The sequence below is a fragment of the Eretmochelys imbricata genome, chromosome 5 (genome assembly GCF_965152235.1).
Source record: "Eretmochelys imbricata isolate rEreImb1 chromosome 5, rEreImb1.hap1, whole genome shotgun sequence".
NCBI lineage: Eukaryota > Metazoa > Chordata > Testudines > Cheloniidae > Eretmochelys > Eretmochelys imbricata.
In genome coordinates this window covers 23,821,420-23,836,669 of record NC_135576.1, presented here as the reverse complement: position 1 = coordinate 23,836,669, position 15,250 = coordinate 23,821,420, and the positions used below count along the sequence as shown (strand labels likewise).

Sequence of the window (15,250 nt, the reverse complement as noted above, 5' to 3'; positions counted from 1 at the left end):
TGTAGGAAAACATTAGTACATCTTAGTTTTATCTGATATGTTTAGATTCTGATCAAACCCTTTTCCTCTCCCAGTGTTACAGCTAAAGTCAGGCCTGAAACGTCAGTTCTTATTACACATCACTATCCAGACTACAGTTTTGTTTAGTTTTTTAAACTTAACATACTGTAAAATAGCAAGGTGCAGTAGATCTGATATGCTTCCCTGTGTAAATATCCTCCGTCATGAGCGATATCTTATGGTTGGTGTTCAGTTTCCTATTTTAATATAGATGTTCCTACATATACCTGTCATTTCACATATCTGTGTGCGATGTCTTGTTAACTACACCCCCCAAGGTTCATCTCATCTGCTATTACTACTAACAATAACTAGTCCTGCTGTGACATTTTACATATCCAAAGCACTATTCAAACAATTAATCAGTAAGCTGATACTTCGCTAGATTGTGTTCCTGCTTTAGAGCAGGAGATATTTTATAGTGTGTTGCGGTCTCCTTTCTTCAAATAGAAACAGCAGGCTCTGTAACAGTTTATTCAGGACTCTATTAATCACCTTGTCTAAAACAATGCATTTTCATGAAGATGATTTGATTTTATTGGCAGACAAAGAATAAAAAACGTGGTGCAACTGTGCACACTAGAAATCGTCAGCAATAACCAAGAAGAAAAAAATAAGAGTATATAATGGATTCTAGAGCTGTACAAAGAAAAAACTCAAAGCAACGATAAGCTGTAAGAGCCCCCTCCAGGAACGAGCTTCCTCTTGGGCTTCAGCATAGCACTAAATAGCCAAAAACTCTCTAAAAAGATGCTTATTTGTCTACAGTCCATTGTAGGGGTTTTGGGGCTCTGTTCTGAAGAGGATAATCACTTAATTATGCAACTTGTTACTGTATTTTCTGTGAAATACATCACATCTGAATTCTGAAAGTGTCAGCAGATAGGTGCTGTCTTTCACATGCCCTGAGTAGTCTCTAGGCAGAATTTAAAAAATACACTACCAGCAAGTTTGTCTTACCCGTCCAATCTTTCTGTGATCTCGATTTTTAGCCTCCTCCTGGAACTTCTCCCATTCCTTTAACATTTTTACATCTGGGAATGAAATTCCATAAAGCCTTTGGAGGGTTTCCATATCAGACTTGCCTTCCCAGTATGTTGAGGAATTCTGAAGCCAGACAAAACGGTATAGTATAACAAGGACAACAGCACCCTCCATTATAACTGCCACTGTACAGGTCTGTGATATGTTCTTTAAAGGCATGTAATAAACAAACACTAAACAGCCATAGTTAAAAAATGAAACTGATAAAGGCACTATGTAAAAGGAACACAAGCATGAATACAGAGCTCTTAGATTTCGAATCATGATGAAAGCTAAATCTACACATTAAAAAATTACCTGACTGTAGCAAAGATGCACAAACACAAGTTGGCTGGCTGTGTGAAAAGGTGCCCTTTACTCCTGGTACTGCTCTATGCATGGTCAGTTCCCCTCTGGCTGCTCCAATTTAAAACTGTAACTGCTTCTTGCAGTTTCAAGGGGCAAAAATTATAAGCCAGGATTGGCATAGCATATGGGGTACCTGGCTACACCTCTTTTCTTGAGCCATGTCCCCTCTCCTTCTATGCTATCAGCAATGAGCGTAGGCTTAGGCCCCCATAATTTGACTGCACCACTAGAAGGTCATTCTGACATCAGGATGATCCTCCCTCAACTGGGCTAAACTAAGTTTATGATCAGATTATACTAGCAGTATCACACAAAGTGCAAGACCCCCTCCCACCCCAACCCCCCGGAGATTTGACCCAAGATGTCTACAGATAAATATCTTTGTTTAGAATTAGGCACAGAATCTCAGTGCTTACTTTATGGATTTTTAATGCCTTTATTTTGCCGGTATGTCTGACATGAGGGCCCCTGCACAGATCTATCAAGGGACCACACCTGTGAAAATGCAAAGACAATGCTCAGTTAGCCCACATTATGTTAGTAAACACTACAGACGCTGACATTATAGTGTGTATATGTGTATATAGATATAGATATCTTTTTACCTGTACACTGTAGTAGTTGGAGTGTTGACTTTTTCATTCAAGATCCGACACTTGAACTTATTATACTGGGAGGGAATAGAATGGCAGAGTCCATGTTAATTCTTCACGATTCGAAATTGAGATTCAAATATCAAGTATTTGTTATATGCTATAGATTCTTTCATACAGTGGCAATTCTACTAATTTAAAAGAACCCTTCAATGCAGGTTCATGAACAAACTAATTCCCCTCCTCTTATCCCAGATGGGAGAGTATCCTACAGAGTGGGATAGATATAGAGATTAAAGGATGGGGACCAGCTTTTTGTGGCACTTGAGTGTTCATGTATGGCCTCCTATTCAGGGTAGATCTTCACAAAGAAATGCAATTTGCATTTTGCTCTATACCGAACAACACAGATTCATCTTGATCTCTGCCGTTGGGTTCCACAGCTGAAGGCACTCTTCTGAAAAAGCCTGTCTAATGCTAAATTCTGAGAGGTCTTCAACACATGCAACTCCCATGTTATTCTCTCACTCATCTGCAAGGAACATATGATGGTGTGGTATGAAGCTTTTATCAGCATCAGTTTTGGATGGACATACTTCTGAGGAGTGGCAAAGTTCATTCAAATCACTTGGAATTTAATAACTTGTACAGTATATATGAGTATTTAGACAAAACACTCAGGGCTCTATTCACAAGGAGGACTGTGGTGTTTCTTTTAAAAATAGGGCAACCGACTATATTTATGTTGTTTCCTTCAAAGCTTCTCCCCTGCCCCCCAATCCTTGTGTATACTGCAGCTGATCTCTGAAAGAAAAGTAATTCGGCTGACAAGCAATTAACCTAAGAGCCAACAGAACTCTAGAAAACGTGACCTATGAGGAAAGATTAAACAAACCAAACTTTTTCAGTCTGGAGAAGAGAAGACTGAGAGTGGACATGATCACAGTTTTCAAGTACATAAAAGGTTGTTATGAGGAGAGAGAAAAATTGTTCTTCTTAACCTCTGAGGATAGGACCAGAAGCAATGGGCATAAATTGCAGCAAGAATGGTTTAGGTTGGACATTAGGAAAAACTTTCTGTCAGGGCGGTTAAGCACTGGAATAAATTGCCCAGGGAGGTTGTGGAATCTCAATCACTGGAGGTTTTTAAGAGCATGTTAGACAAACACCTGCCAGGGATGGTCTAGATCAGGCTTCTCAACCTTTTCTTTCTGAGCCGCCCACAACATGCCATAAAAACTCCATGGCCCATGCGCGCCACAACAAATGTTTTTCTGCATATAAAAGCTAGGGCCAGCATTAGGGAGTAGCAAGCAGGGCAACTGCATGAGGCCCCACGCCACAGGGGGCCCAGTGAAGCTAAGTTGCTCAGGCTTCAGCTTGAGCCCCATGCAGCGGGTCTCAGGCTTGAGCCCCATGTGTCAGGGCTTCGGCTTTCTACCCTGGGCCCCAGTAAGTCCGATGCCAGCCCTGCTTAGTGGACCCCCTGAAGCTTGCTTGCAGCCCCCACAAGGGGCCCCAGTCCCCTAGTTGAGAACCACTGTGTAGATCGGTGTTACTCAAAGTGATGGTCCGCGGACCGTTCCATCAGCTGCCGGTCTGCACGCACATTGGAAAAAAAAATTGCCGGTCCCCCACATCAGATAGCTTGAGAAGCACTGGTCTAGAGAATACTTAGTCCTCCCTTGAGTGCAGGGGACTGGACTAGATGACCTCTCAAGGTCTCTTCCAGTCCTACAATTCTGTGATTCTATGATTTTCATTTCTTCTAAGATCTGTTCACTGTTAATACTGAGCAAATGGAGTTCAAGCAAAAATGCTACAATGTTGGAAAATGCTCGTGTCTAATTCAGCACTAGTAGCAATCATGGTGATTTAATGTATGTCTATCTAGTGAACATTACAGGATAACACAAGAGTCCTTGTTGCTTAAGGTAGTACAGATATTATTTCATACTCAGACTTAGTGCTGTCATGTGAAAACTGATTTTAAGAGCTCGCTGAATACAGCTTCAGACATCTGCAAAGCCAGCACTAATAAATTGGTTAGTCTCTAAGGTGCCACAAGTACTCCTGTTCTTTTTGCGGATACAGACTAACATGGCTGCTACTCTGAAAACTATCACTAGTGTTTTATATTCTCAAAGAGTTATAGAACCATCCCATTCATGTTCACGACATCCATGTAAGCTATTAGTCCCATTCTGCAGACAGGGAAACGAAGTAACAGAAAGACATCTTGCCCAGGGCCATGATGTGAGTCAGTGGAAGAATCAGATTAGAACTCTGGTGTTTCAGGAACACAGTCCCATGATTAACCCTCATTCCCGTCATTTAAATAAATGAATTGGTATATGTGCTCATCTTTAACTATCCCAAGTAAACCCATATAAAAACCTACACCTTTGGAATTATGTCAATTTGCTGCACACATCATCAGCGGTGCATTTTCACTAATGCTAATAGCAGATGCACAGCTAACGTTCCACAGCTAATGTTATTGTACAGCTACAGTAAATATGAAACAACAGTCTAGAACAACTACCTTAAACATTTCAAGTAGAGTTTCCTTCTTAATTTCCAGTCTTTCAAATGGTTGTTTTTCCTTCATGATCTTCTTGCATAAGGTCTCCAGAGCAGAGAAATCATTACTGGACACACCTCTACAACAGACAAAAATAAATTTGCATTATCTCTTACTAGTAATCTCTGCTGTCGATCCACACCCACAATGTATCAGCTCATGCACTAGAGTCACCGCAGTGAGGGACATAATTTTCATCAGAAAAAGGGCTAAACAGAGGACTTTGCCCCAGGAGCAAGGGGAAGCAGGAACTAGACTGTGACTCAAACTCCCCAGACTGTGACTCCACTCCTGCTCCTGGCGCAGGACAGCTACGCATTCTGCCTTTTTCTTGGTCTGGAATATAGGGTTACAGTCTAGCCTTCTGGAAGTGAAATGAAAGAACCTACCCATCCTCGAGGTACATGTCATAATAAAATCCATTTTCTATTGGTGGGCCGTAGCACAAACATCCACCATAGATTCGCTCCATAGCTTCACCCATTATGTGAGCACTTGAGTGCCAGTATACCTAATGAGAGGGATAAAAAGTGGATCAGCTTGAGTATTTATGTACAAAGCATTTCAAGATCCTCTGAAATCCATACAGAAGTCTTTTGATGATTTGTTTTTACAGATACTTGAAGGAGGCGATCGAATATTAGAGACGGTTGCACTGTGGGAAATGATTCACATATCAATTTGCCAATTTACCCCCCAAAAATCATGAGTAATTATCTGACAAATTGTACTTGCTCATCTTTACAGCTGTTAAGTATTGGAAAAATTTATTTCATAAAAGTTCTCTCAAATGGTTGGGGGAGGAGAGAAAATTCACTTAGTAAGTTGTACAAATGTTAATTGACTAGCCTCATTTACTACATTCAGACATCATCGATCTATTTTAAAATACCAGCAAATGGAGTGGTAATACAGCTGGGATCCATGAAGGGACTTATGTGCTGTGACACAGCATTGCAGGACCTAACTTTTAGGGGCCTAGAGAATCACAGAACTACACTGTGATTAACATAGCCAAGTTAGGTGTCTAGGCTCCTCTTCAACGAGTGGGGGGAGACAGGCACCTTAGAATGTGATCCACAAAAATTCAGCACACTTGGTGCTGAGCCTCCCAAGCTAGCCAACAGGAGATGCCAATGACAGAGTGTGTGCCAAGTCCCGCCCCTCCCTACTGCAGGGAGGCACCGCTCTTTCCACAAACAGGAACCTACCTCCTGGAGAGTCAGGTGGTTTAGGCACCTATGCTGCGTCTTGCAGGAATGAGTTAAGTGCCTGCTTCACTCTACACAAAAAGGCTGGAGGAGGAAGAGCCGCCATCTGTGGTATGTCTTTTAGCCCAGTGATTAGAGCACTCACCAGGGATATGGGAGACCCAGGTTCAATTCCCCCCTCTCTGCCTGAAGGGGAGAAAGGATTTGAACAGGGGTCTCCCACACCTCTCAGGAATGTGCTGACACAACTGAGCAATGGGAGATTCTGATGTGGGGCACCCTCCATCTCGCCTGTTTAAGCTGCTCTGCTGAGGATAAATACTGACAGTGTGACTAGGTGGGTGAGAGAGAGACACTCTCTGTAGTTCGGTGGTTAGGGCACCCACCTGGGAGATGGGAGCCCCTGAGTCTAGTCCCCCTGTTCCAATCCCTCTTTCATTATTTCTCTCTCTCTCCCCATCCTCCCACTCCATCCAAGATTTTGAATGGGACCCAATCTGCTAGGCATGCTCAAGGGACACCTAATGGATTGGGTCCCGCATATGACTTAGGAAGCCAAACACTAAGCTTCCGCCCGCCCACCCCCCCGATGCCTCCCAGGTTCATGAATTGCTCTGGGGTTAAGGCAGGAGACAGCTGTCTGGACCCTTAGAGTGGGGCAGCAGTGCTCATGCCACAGGATCTAAAAGTTAGGGAACTTCTACAGTTGAAAGTTAAACGCTGAGTGAATTTAGGTGCCTAGAGGGCTAGGCAGCAGCCAAGTGGGAGTTTCATGGATCACAGTGGTGCTACACACAGGAACTTAGGTGCTTAATAGTGGAGTTTAGGCACCTCTGTTACTTTGTGTATTGCACCCCCACAATATTTAGTCTGAAAGATACAACTGGAACATAAGGTCTCGATCCTGCACCTGTGCAGGAGTTTGCAAAATCAGGGCCTAAATTGTTAATAAGTCTTACACATACAACATTGGATACATAGCAAACAGTCTTTCCACATGATAAGATTTTTTTACTAGTTTGTGTTTTCAATTAAAAATCAAACGAAGACAAAAATTACACTTGCACATTAATTTTACAAAGGTACTATTTTTAGTTTTGTTGATAAATTAAAACCAAATCTATATGACTGCAGCATGTTTTTAAATGTACATACCTGAAAATGCAAAATTATGCATCTCACCATAAGTGTAACTTGTCCATGTTGCACATAAATAGCATTATTTTGTATGCCTTAAACTATATCGTATGTGCAACATGGCAGAGTTAGTTGATATGGGAACAATAAGTATGAATTTAAGATCTCAGCTGCAGTGCTGAGTGCTGCTCGTACTGAATATCATTTTTAAAGTGTACTTAATACTACTTTCCACATACATTAATCTGAATAAGCAAGCATTAAAATAAAGAGCTACATTTTTATGATGTGCAAAAAGATACTAATACAAAAAACATTAACGTAAGATTAAGATTACAGATTTAGAGGCTTATTCTCACCATGAGAGTCCTAACATAGGCTTAATTACCACAACTGCTAGCAAAGCAATTGCTATTAATACATGCCAGCATACATATATCTGCAGTAGCACACACCTTTCTTAAGAATTAGTTAGTACAAAATAAGGTATGTACTGTACAACGATTTTCATTCTTTATTCTACAAATGTTAAAGGCAGTTACGCTCACCAAGGACTAAGTTCAGGTTTTGAAGTTTCAGAGTAACAGCCGTGTTAGTCTGTATTTGCAAAAAGAAAAGGAGTACTTGTGGCACCTTAGAGACTAACCAATTTATTTGAGCATAAGCTTTCGTGAGCTACAGCTCACTTCATCGGATGCATACTGTGGAAACTGCAGAAGACATTATATACACAGAGACCATGAAACAATACCTCCTCCCACCCCACTCTCCTGCTAATAATAGCTTATCTAAAGTGATCACTCTCCTTACAATGTGTACGATAATCAAGGTGGGCCATTTCCAGCACAAATCCAGGTTTTCTCACCTCCCCCCCAAAAAACGACACATACAAACTCACTCTGGGGCGGAGGGTGAGAAAACCTGGATTTGTGCTGGAAATGGCCCAACTTGATTATCATACACATTGTAAGGAGAGTGATCACTTTAGATAAGCTATTACTAGCAGGAGAGTGGGGTGGGAGGAGGTATTGTTTCATGGTCTCTGTGTATATAATGTTTTCTGCAGTTTCCACAGTATGCATCCGATGAAGTGAGCTGTAGCTCACGAAAGCTTATGCTTAAATAAATTGGTTAGTCTCTAAGGTGCCACAAGTACTCCTTTTCTGTTTTGAAGTTTGTCATCCAAGGGAGGGGAGAAACAGTTTAGTGGAAGATACTTACTGCTTGAGCATCTTCATCGTCAAACTTGAGCAGTTCCAGGGTACAGTCTTCCTCCAAGGGACGATCTAGATCCCAAACCACTTTGTTCACTTTAGCAATAACAGTGTTGTCAGCCAAACCTTGACTATACAATAAATAATTTGTATGTCAGCTATTGGAATCAACAAATGGAGACACACCGCTATAACCTTTCCCCTGCACAGTCAGGATGGCATTTTCAGGATGCTTAGGGTTGACTTAAGTCTGCTTCCACTGAAGTCGGTGGTAGAACACTCACTGACGGCAATGGAAGCAAAGTTAGAACAACACTAAGCACTTAAGAAAATCCCCCACACACTCTCTCTCTCTCTCTATATATATATATTTTGGCAAAGAGCAGGAAGAAACTAAATGTAGTTTATTTAGCAAATTTCCCACTGTAGAGCACTCTTACTAACATATTTGACTTACTTAGGGCAGTACTTGCCGACCCTGCTAATATGATCCTTCTGCAATAGGAGATGCAGCTCTTTTAAGTAAGTACCTGAAGGAGATCAGATTTTTTTTTTTTTTAAACTTCAGGTAGGTACTATTACTTTTACATTTGTCTCCACTAACAAAAAAATCCCAACAATTCTTGAAGATGATAAATTTGGCAGTCATTTGAACCTTAAACTGAAATTATTGAATGTTTGAACAGATCAGCTGTTCAGATGGATTGACTGCAAGAGAAGAAGCACACCATGAGTGTTTCTAAAGCACTTCATTTAGAGCTGAACAAGTCTCCAGGAAAGACCTAATCTTTCCTTCTTAGTTTATTTCATCTCAACCTAGAAGAAATCAACTCTACTGGAGATTATTTGATGTCTAAGAACCCTACCAATATTGTTCAGAAACATTCACTGATACCAGACTCACCCTGACCTTAATGGCAACACTGAATGAACATATAGGTACAATCTTTATTTTTATGATAAAGGGCACTAAATTAAAGTTTGAGGCCACATTTTCAGAGACTATTTTGACAGATGAATAAGCATGCAAACAGCATGGACGTGAACTGCAGCCTTAAACACATGTACCAAGAAAGCAAAGAGATAAGCTTTTAAGTACAATGAATAACATAGCCACAATAGGGTTCGTGTTTCTATTAAAAGTTTAAGGTCTTCTCATTTTAATTTTGAGCATCATAAAACATGACCATGAAGTTTTCCAAGATGCCTAATACGTTGCCCAAAACTATAATAAAAGTTTAACCATTTGATATACATCCAAAGTTTCGGTAGTGCTCTTTTTGATGTGCCACACATATGTAGGAAAAGGGTTTAATTAAGATATTTTTATGGGTGACTCTCACCCACCAGTCCTCCACATATCCATGCAGAATAGATTAAGTTATGTGATGCACTAGCACCCAATCCTACAAACACTTCAAGAATGTGAATAACATTATTTGCATGGTTGATTAGTTCCCAACTCAACAGGAGTAGTCACTTAGTAAAAGTTACTCACATGTTTATGTATTTACAGGATCTAGCCCATAAAAAATGATTTAATTTTAGAAACAGCATCTTCATAAGGCAAAGAATTATGTTTTGAAATGAGAAAGCTGTTTAGTTTGAATTTATAGTAAAAGCAAGATTGCTAAAATAATGCCTTGAAGAAAATTAAGTTGTGCTAAGAAATAAATAATCCATCACGCTAAGAACTATAAAAGATCACAGATGCAATTTGCAGTAGTTCTGTCTGAAAGTGATAGCATAGGTCACATAAGTCGGTCATACCTAATTCCACAAGCAACTTGATAAGGAGTGGTCTTCCAGGATTCAGCATCCACTTGCTTGCCATCAGGTAATGTCACTTTAATGGGTTTGCTGTCTTTTGCAGCTCTTTCTGCTAGAAGCGCATCATGTTCTGCTTTAAGTTTATGATACCTCTCTAGACGCTCATTGATATATTCAGGCCAGGGATTCAGCTATATGTAGAAGTATGGAGGAAAGGAGAAGTAATTAGCAAAGACTTGCAGTTCTAATGACAAATAACTTTAAAAATTAAGCAAAGAAGGTAAATTTTTCTGAAGTGTCTAAGTGACTTAGGAATCTGAATCTCATTGATTTTCAAGTCACTTGGGTCCTTATGAAAGTTTTAGTCAGTATCCTTTTTCGAGAGAGAGAGAGAGGGTCAGGCTAGTTTCTTATTAAAAAAAGCAGCTAATGCAATGCAACAAGAGTTTGAGAAGCACAAATTCTACTGTAGCTTAAAATACACTGGAAAAAGTAAGCTGCTGACATTATTATCACAATAATAAATGGGGGGGAGGGAACTAACAGCACACTGTTTCAGTTACAAACAAAAAATGTTTATAATCGTATGTATCTCAAGATCTCCTACTTCCGCCTCCTACAAGTATACAAACGCTGACTCGACCTTATTCTAATAAATCAAATCCTACTAATATCCCAGCTAATCTGTACTGATGCTCTACCTTCCCTACCCATCTCCACTTTCTTCTTCCATTCCCACTTTAACCTGTAACCTGCTACTCTTCCACTCTTCCCATTTACTCCTTCAATAGTCTGCCTCCAGAAGTGTGGCTAATGCCATTTAAACACTAAGTAATCATAATTAATTTTAATTTAAAGACAAAAAAACTTTAGCTAAATTAAGATTAAGATTATTTAAATTAAATAAACATTGGCTTGTACCTGATTTATAATAAGTTGCTTAAAATTCTAATATGCCAAGTAATAAAGATTTCAGAAACTACAAGGTTAAGAAAAAATATGCTTTTCATGTCTATACTACTATGCATTCTCATTTACTCAAAGTTAGAAAACTTAGTCACTAGAAAGACAAAGGTTACATCATCATTACAAATGAATCCCTCATCCTGGTGCAAACCCGAGGACTAATAGTAAAAAGGGAATTACTACAGACTGCTCTGCAAATCCAACGTAACCTGTTGTAATAGCATCAAAGAAACAAAAACTATTTCGTAACTATTTCACTGCTGCATGTCATTACTATAAATCAGCTGGCGCACAAGAGCACCCACAATAGTAGGTGTAATGCAGTGGTTCTCAAACTGTGGGTTGGGATCCCAAAGTGAGTCGCAACACCATTTTAATGGGGTTGTCAGGGCTGGCTCAGACTTGGTAGGGATGGGGCCAAAGCCTGAGCCCTACTGCCCAGGACCAAAGCCAAAGCCCAAGGGCTTCAGCCCTGGCTGGTGGGGTTCAGGCTTTGACACTGCCACCTGGGACAGCTGGGCTCAGGCTTTGGTTCCCCATTCCTGGGCTCGTGATATAATTTTTGTGGTCAGACAGGGGTCGTGGTGCAATTAAGTTTGAGAACCCTGGTGTAATACATTGATGTCCTCGGTCCAACATTCAGCAATGAAATTGAACTGTTTAAAAGCATATAAATGAACTGGAAATTTACCCCTGTGCAACCCCCATCACCAGATCCTTCTTTGGTTTTCTTCTTTCCCCATTCCTTCTTTTCTTCCCCAGCAGCTATCTAAAAAGACAAATAAACTAATCTTACTTTACTCTCCTTTCTCAATGTCAAGTTTATAGCTGTATCTAACTCTATAGGTGAGGGAAAAGGTGTCCATTGGTTTAAGCACAGCACAATACAGGGCTTCAGAAAGTCTTGAATCCTAATACCAGCTCTGACAAGGACTCTGCATATCCTCAGATAAGTCACTTCATCTTACTACCTCAGTTTCTCCAGTTCTAACTGGGCATATAAGACTTACCAACATGTTACGAAGAACAGTCAGTAACCCCCCATTTCTAAGAAACACACTTTCTGTGCTTTTCTTTACCCTCTACTAACTATGCAATAAGAAAAGGAGTACTTGTGGCACCTTAGAGACTAACCAATTTATTTGAGCGTAAGCTTTCGTGAGCTACAGCTCACTTCATCAGATCCATAAAGTGGAAAATGCAGTGCAGACTCCCTCCTCAGGCCCTACACTACCAGCACTCCCAGCTATCTTCGAGACACCACTGACTTCCTAAGGAAACTACAATCCATCGGTGATCTTCCTGAAAATACCATCCTGGCCACTATGGATGTAGAAGCCCTCTACACCAACATTCCACACAAAGATGGACTACAAGCCGTCAGGAACACTATCCCCGATAATGTCACGGCAAACCTGGTGGCTGAACTTTGTGACTTTCCTCACCCATAAATATTTCACATTTGGAGACAATGTATACCTTCAAATCAGCGGCACTGCTATGGGTACCCGCATGGCCCCACAGAATGCCAACATTTTTATGGCTGACTTAGAACAACGCTTCCTCAGCTCTCGTCCCCTAATGCCCCTACTCTACTTGCGCTACATTGATGACATCTTCATCATCTAGACCCATGGAAAAGAAGCCCTTGAGGAATTCCACGAGGATTTCAACAATTTCCATCCCACCATCAACCTCAGCCTGGACCACTCCACACAAGAGATCCACTTCCTGGGCACATAAACACCACCCTATACCAGAAACCTACTGACCGCTATGCCTACCTACATGCCTCCAGCTTTCACCCAAACCACACCACATGGTCCATCGTCTACAGCCAAGCTCTACGATACAACCACATTTGCTCCAACCCGTCAGACAGAGACAAACACCTACAAGATCTCTATCAAGCATTCTTACAACTACAATACCCACCTGCTGAAGTGAAGAAACAGACTGACAGAGCCAGAAGAGTACCCAGAATGTCACCTACTACAGGACAAGCCCAACAAAGAAAATAACAGAACGCCACTAGCCGTCACCTTCAGCCCCCAACTAAAACCTCTCCAATGCATTATCAAGGATCTACAACCTATCCTGAAGGACGACCCAACATTCTCACAAATCTTGGGAGAGAGGCCAGTCCTTGCTTACAGACAGCCCCCCAACCTGAAGCAAATACTCACCAGCAACTACATATCACACAACAGAACCACTAACCCAGGAACCTATCCTTGCAACAAAGCCCGTTGCCAACTGTGCCCACATATCTATTCAGGGGACACCATCACAGGGCCTAATAACATCAGCCACACTATCAGAGGCTCGTTCACCTGCACATCTACCAATGGGATATATGCCATCATGTGCAAGCAATGCCCCTCTGCCATGTACATTGGTCAAACTGGACAGTCTCTATGTAAAAGAATAAATGCACACAAATCAGATGTCAAGAATTATTCATAAACCAGTCGGAGAACACTTCAATCTCTCTGGTCACGCGATTACAGACATGAAAGTTGCGATATTACAACAGAAAAACTTCAAAACCAGACTCCAGGGAGAGACTGCTGAATTGGAATTCATTTGCAAATTGGATACAATTAACTTAGGCTTGAATGGAGACTGGGAGTGGCTAAGTCATTATGCAAGGTAACCTATTTCCCCTTGTTTTTTCCTCCCCCCCCCCCCCCCCCCCCGTTCTTCAGACGTTCTTGTTAAACCCTGGATTTGTGCTGGAAATGACCCAGCTTGATTATCATACACATTGTAAGGAGAGTGATCACTTTACATAAACTATTACCAGCAGGAGAGTGGGGTGGGGGGAGAGAAAACCTTTTGAAGTGATAAACACCCATTTGTTCATGGTCTGTGTGTATATAACATCCACACTGCATTTTCCACTTTATGCATCCGATGACGTGAGCTGTAGCTCACGAAAGCTTATGCTCAAATAAATTGGTTAGTCTGTAAGGTGCCACAGGTACTCCTTTTCTTTTTGCGAATACAGACTAACACTGCTGCTACTTTGAAACCTAACTATGCAACGTGACACTACAATTGGCAGCAAGCTCCACAAGGCAGGGACTTCCTTTTTCTATCCACGTGTAAAACACCTTGCACGGTTGTGGTTCTAGGCATTTTTAAACGTTAGTGCTGTCTAGAGCTTAAAGGCCAATGTGAAGAGTCCCAAAATCACATCGCTTTTAAATCGGTGGTTAAGAGATGACCATTTACAGTGGAAAGGGGAATAACGTTGGAGGGGATAGAAACAGACACGCTGGTACTTGGAGGTTTCGCTGTGCGCTGGCCATCCCTATGTTGTTTAGCAGGGTTTCAATTGGCTTTTTGATTGCCTGGGGGCGGATCCCGTGCAGCCCCGGTGCCCGCACCGAGCCCCGCTGATTTTACCAGGGATCCACGTTGGCGCAGGGGTCCCGATGGCAGGACCAGGGGAGCCCCTAATCCTGCGCGCTCTGCGGGGCAGGAACCGCGCCGTGCTGCGGCCGCGCGGTACTGCCCCGCCGGCGCTGCCCGACCACGGCCACCCACCCCGCAGGGCAGGGCCGCGGCGGGACTCCCTGCGCGAGCGAGAGGGGAACCCGCCACAGGGCCGGGGGGAGGGCGGGGGAGAGCTGCCTGAGGTGGGCCGGGGAGAAGGGGCTTTTCGCCCCCCGGTTCAAACCCAGCCCGGGGTCAGAGGGCCCGCGAGCCCAGAGCGCGGCGGGGGGGGGGGGACCCACATAGAAGCCCCTGAGACGGGCGCGGCGCTCACCAGGCTCCCTACCTCTGCCATGCCGCCCTCCGCACGCAGCCGGGCCGGGTGCCGGTCGGAGCGAGGCCACGCGCAGGCCCAGCCGGCTCTGGCAGCTGATGCAACTGGAGGCGCGGCTGGTCCCGCCCCGGCAGCGGGAAGCGGGTTGGGGCCGGGCGGAGCCGAAGCCTGCGCGGGGTGACCTAAGGCAGCGCTAGGGGCCCGCGCGGGCCGGGGCTGCCCAGCACCGCCCTTCCGCTTCTGGCCTGTCAAAGGGCCGGGCCCGGCGCCATCGCTCCGCCTGGCCTCACCCTCACGTGAGGTCCTGCCTGAGCGGCGTGGCCAGCCCGGAGACGTGTGCGGGGCGAGCCCCTCGCCGGCCTGCGGCCCGGCCCTGGGTTTCCCATCCTGCCGGCCGCGGCCTCTCCCGGCAGCCGTCGGCGTGAGGACCCCAGCCCCTGGGCTAGGAGATGACAAACTAGGGAGCCGGGCCGGCAGTGGGAGCAGAGGATTGACTAGGCCAGCTCACTCTGGTGACAGTGGGTATGGTAGCACCCATTGTTTCATGT

General features: G+C 43.3%; 1 protein-coding gene across 3 annotated transcripts in view; it reads right to left on the bottom strand.

Annotated features, from left to right (window-relative positions):
- The window catches only part of TARS1 (threonyl-tRNA synthetase 1), a 28,693-nt gene extending 13,789 nt beyond the window's left edge, over positions 1-14,904 (bottom strand). The window contains exons 1-9 of one of the 3 annotated variants that reach the window (XM_077816725.1): positions 14,703-14,904; positions 11,619-11,696; positions 9,962-10,152; positions 8,199-8,322; positions 5,019-5,140; positions 4,591-4,708; positions 2,058-2,122; positions 1,869-1,947; positions 1,021-1,167 (exon numbers count right to left, since the gene is read on the bottom strand). In XM_077816725.1, the coding sequence (XP_077672851.1) occupies positions 1,021-1,167; positions 1,869-1,947; positions 2,058-2,122; positions 4,591-4,708; positions 5,019-5,140; positions 8,199-8,322; positions 9,962-10,152; positions 11,619-11,696; positions 14,703-14,723 (945 nt within the window). In that variant the 5' untranslated portion in view covers positions 14,724-14,904. The remainder of the gene's footprint in view (positions 1-1,020; positions 1,168-1,868; positions 1,948-2,057; positions 2,123-4,590; positions 4,709-5,018; positions 5,141-8,198; positions 8,323-9,961; positions 10,153-11,618; positions 11,697-14,702) is intronic. The other 2 variants (XM_077816726.1, XM_077816727.1) reach the window with 2 other exon arrangements.
- Between the last annotated feature and the right edge of the window lie 346 nt (positions 14,905-15,250).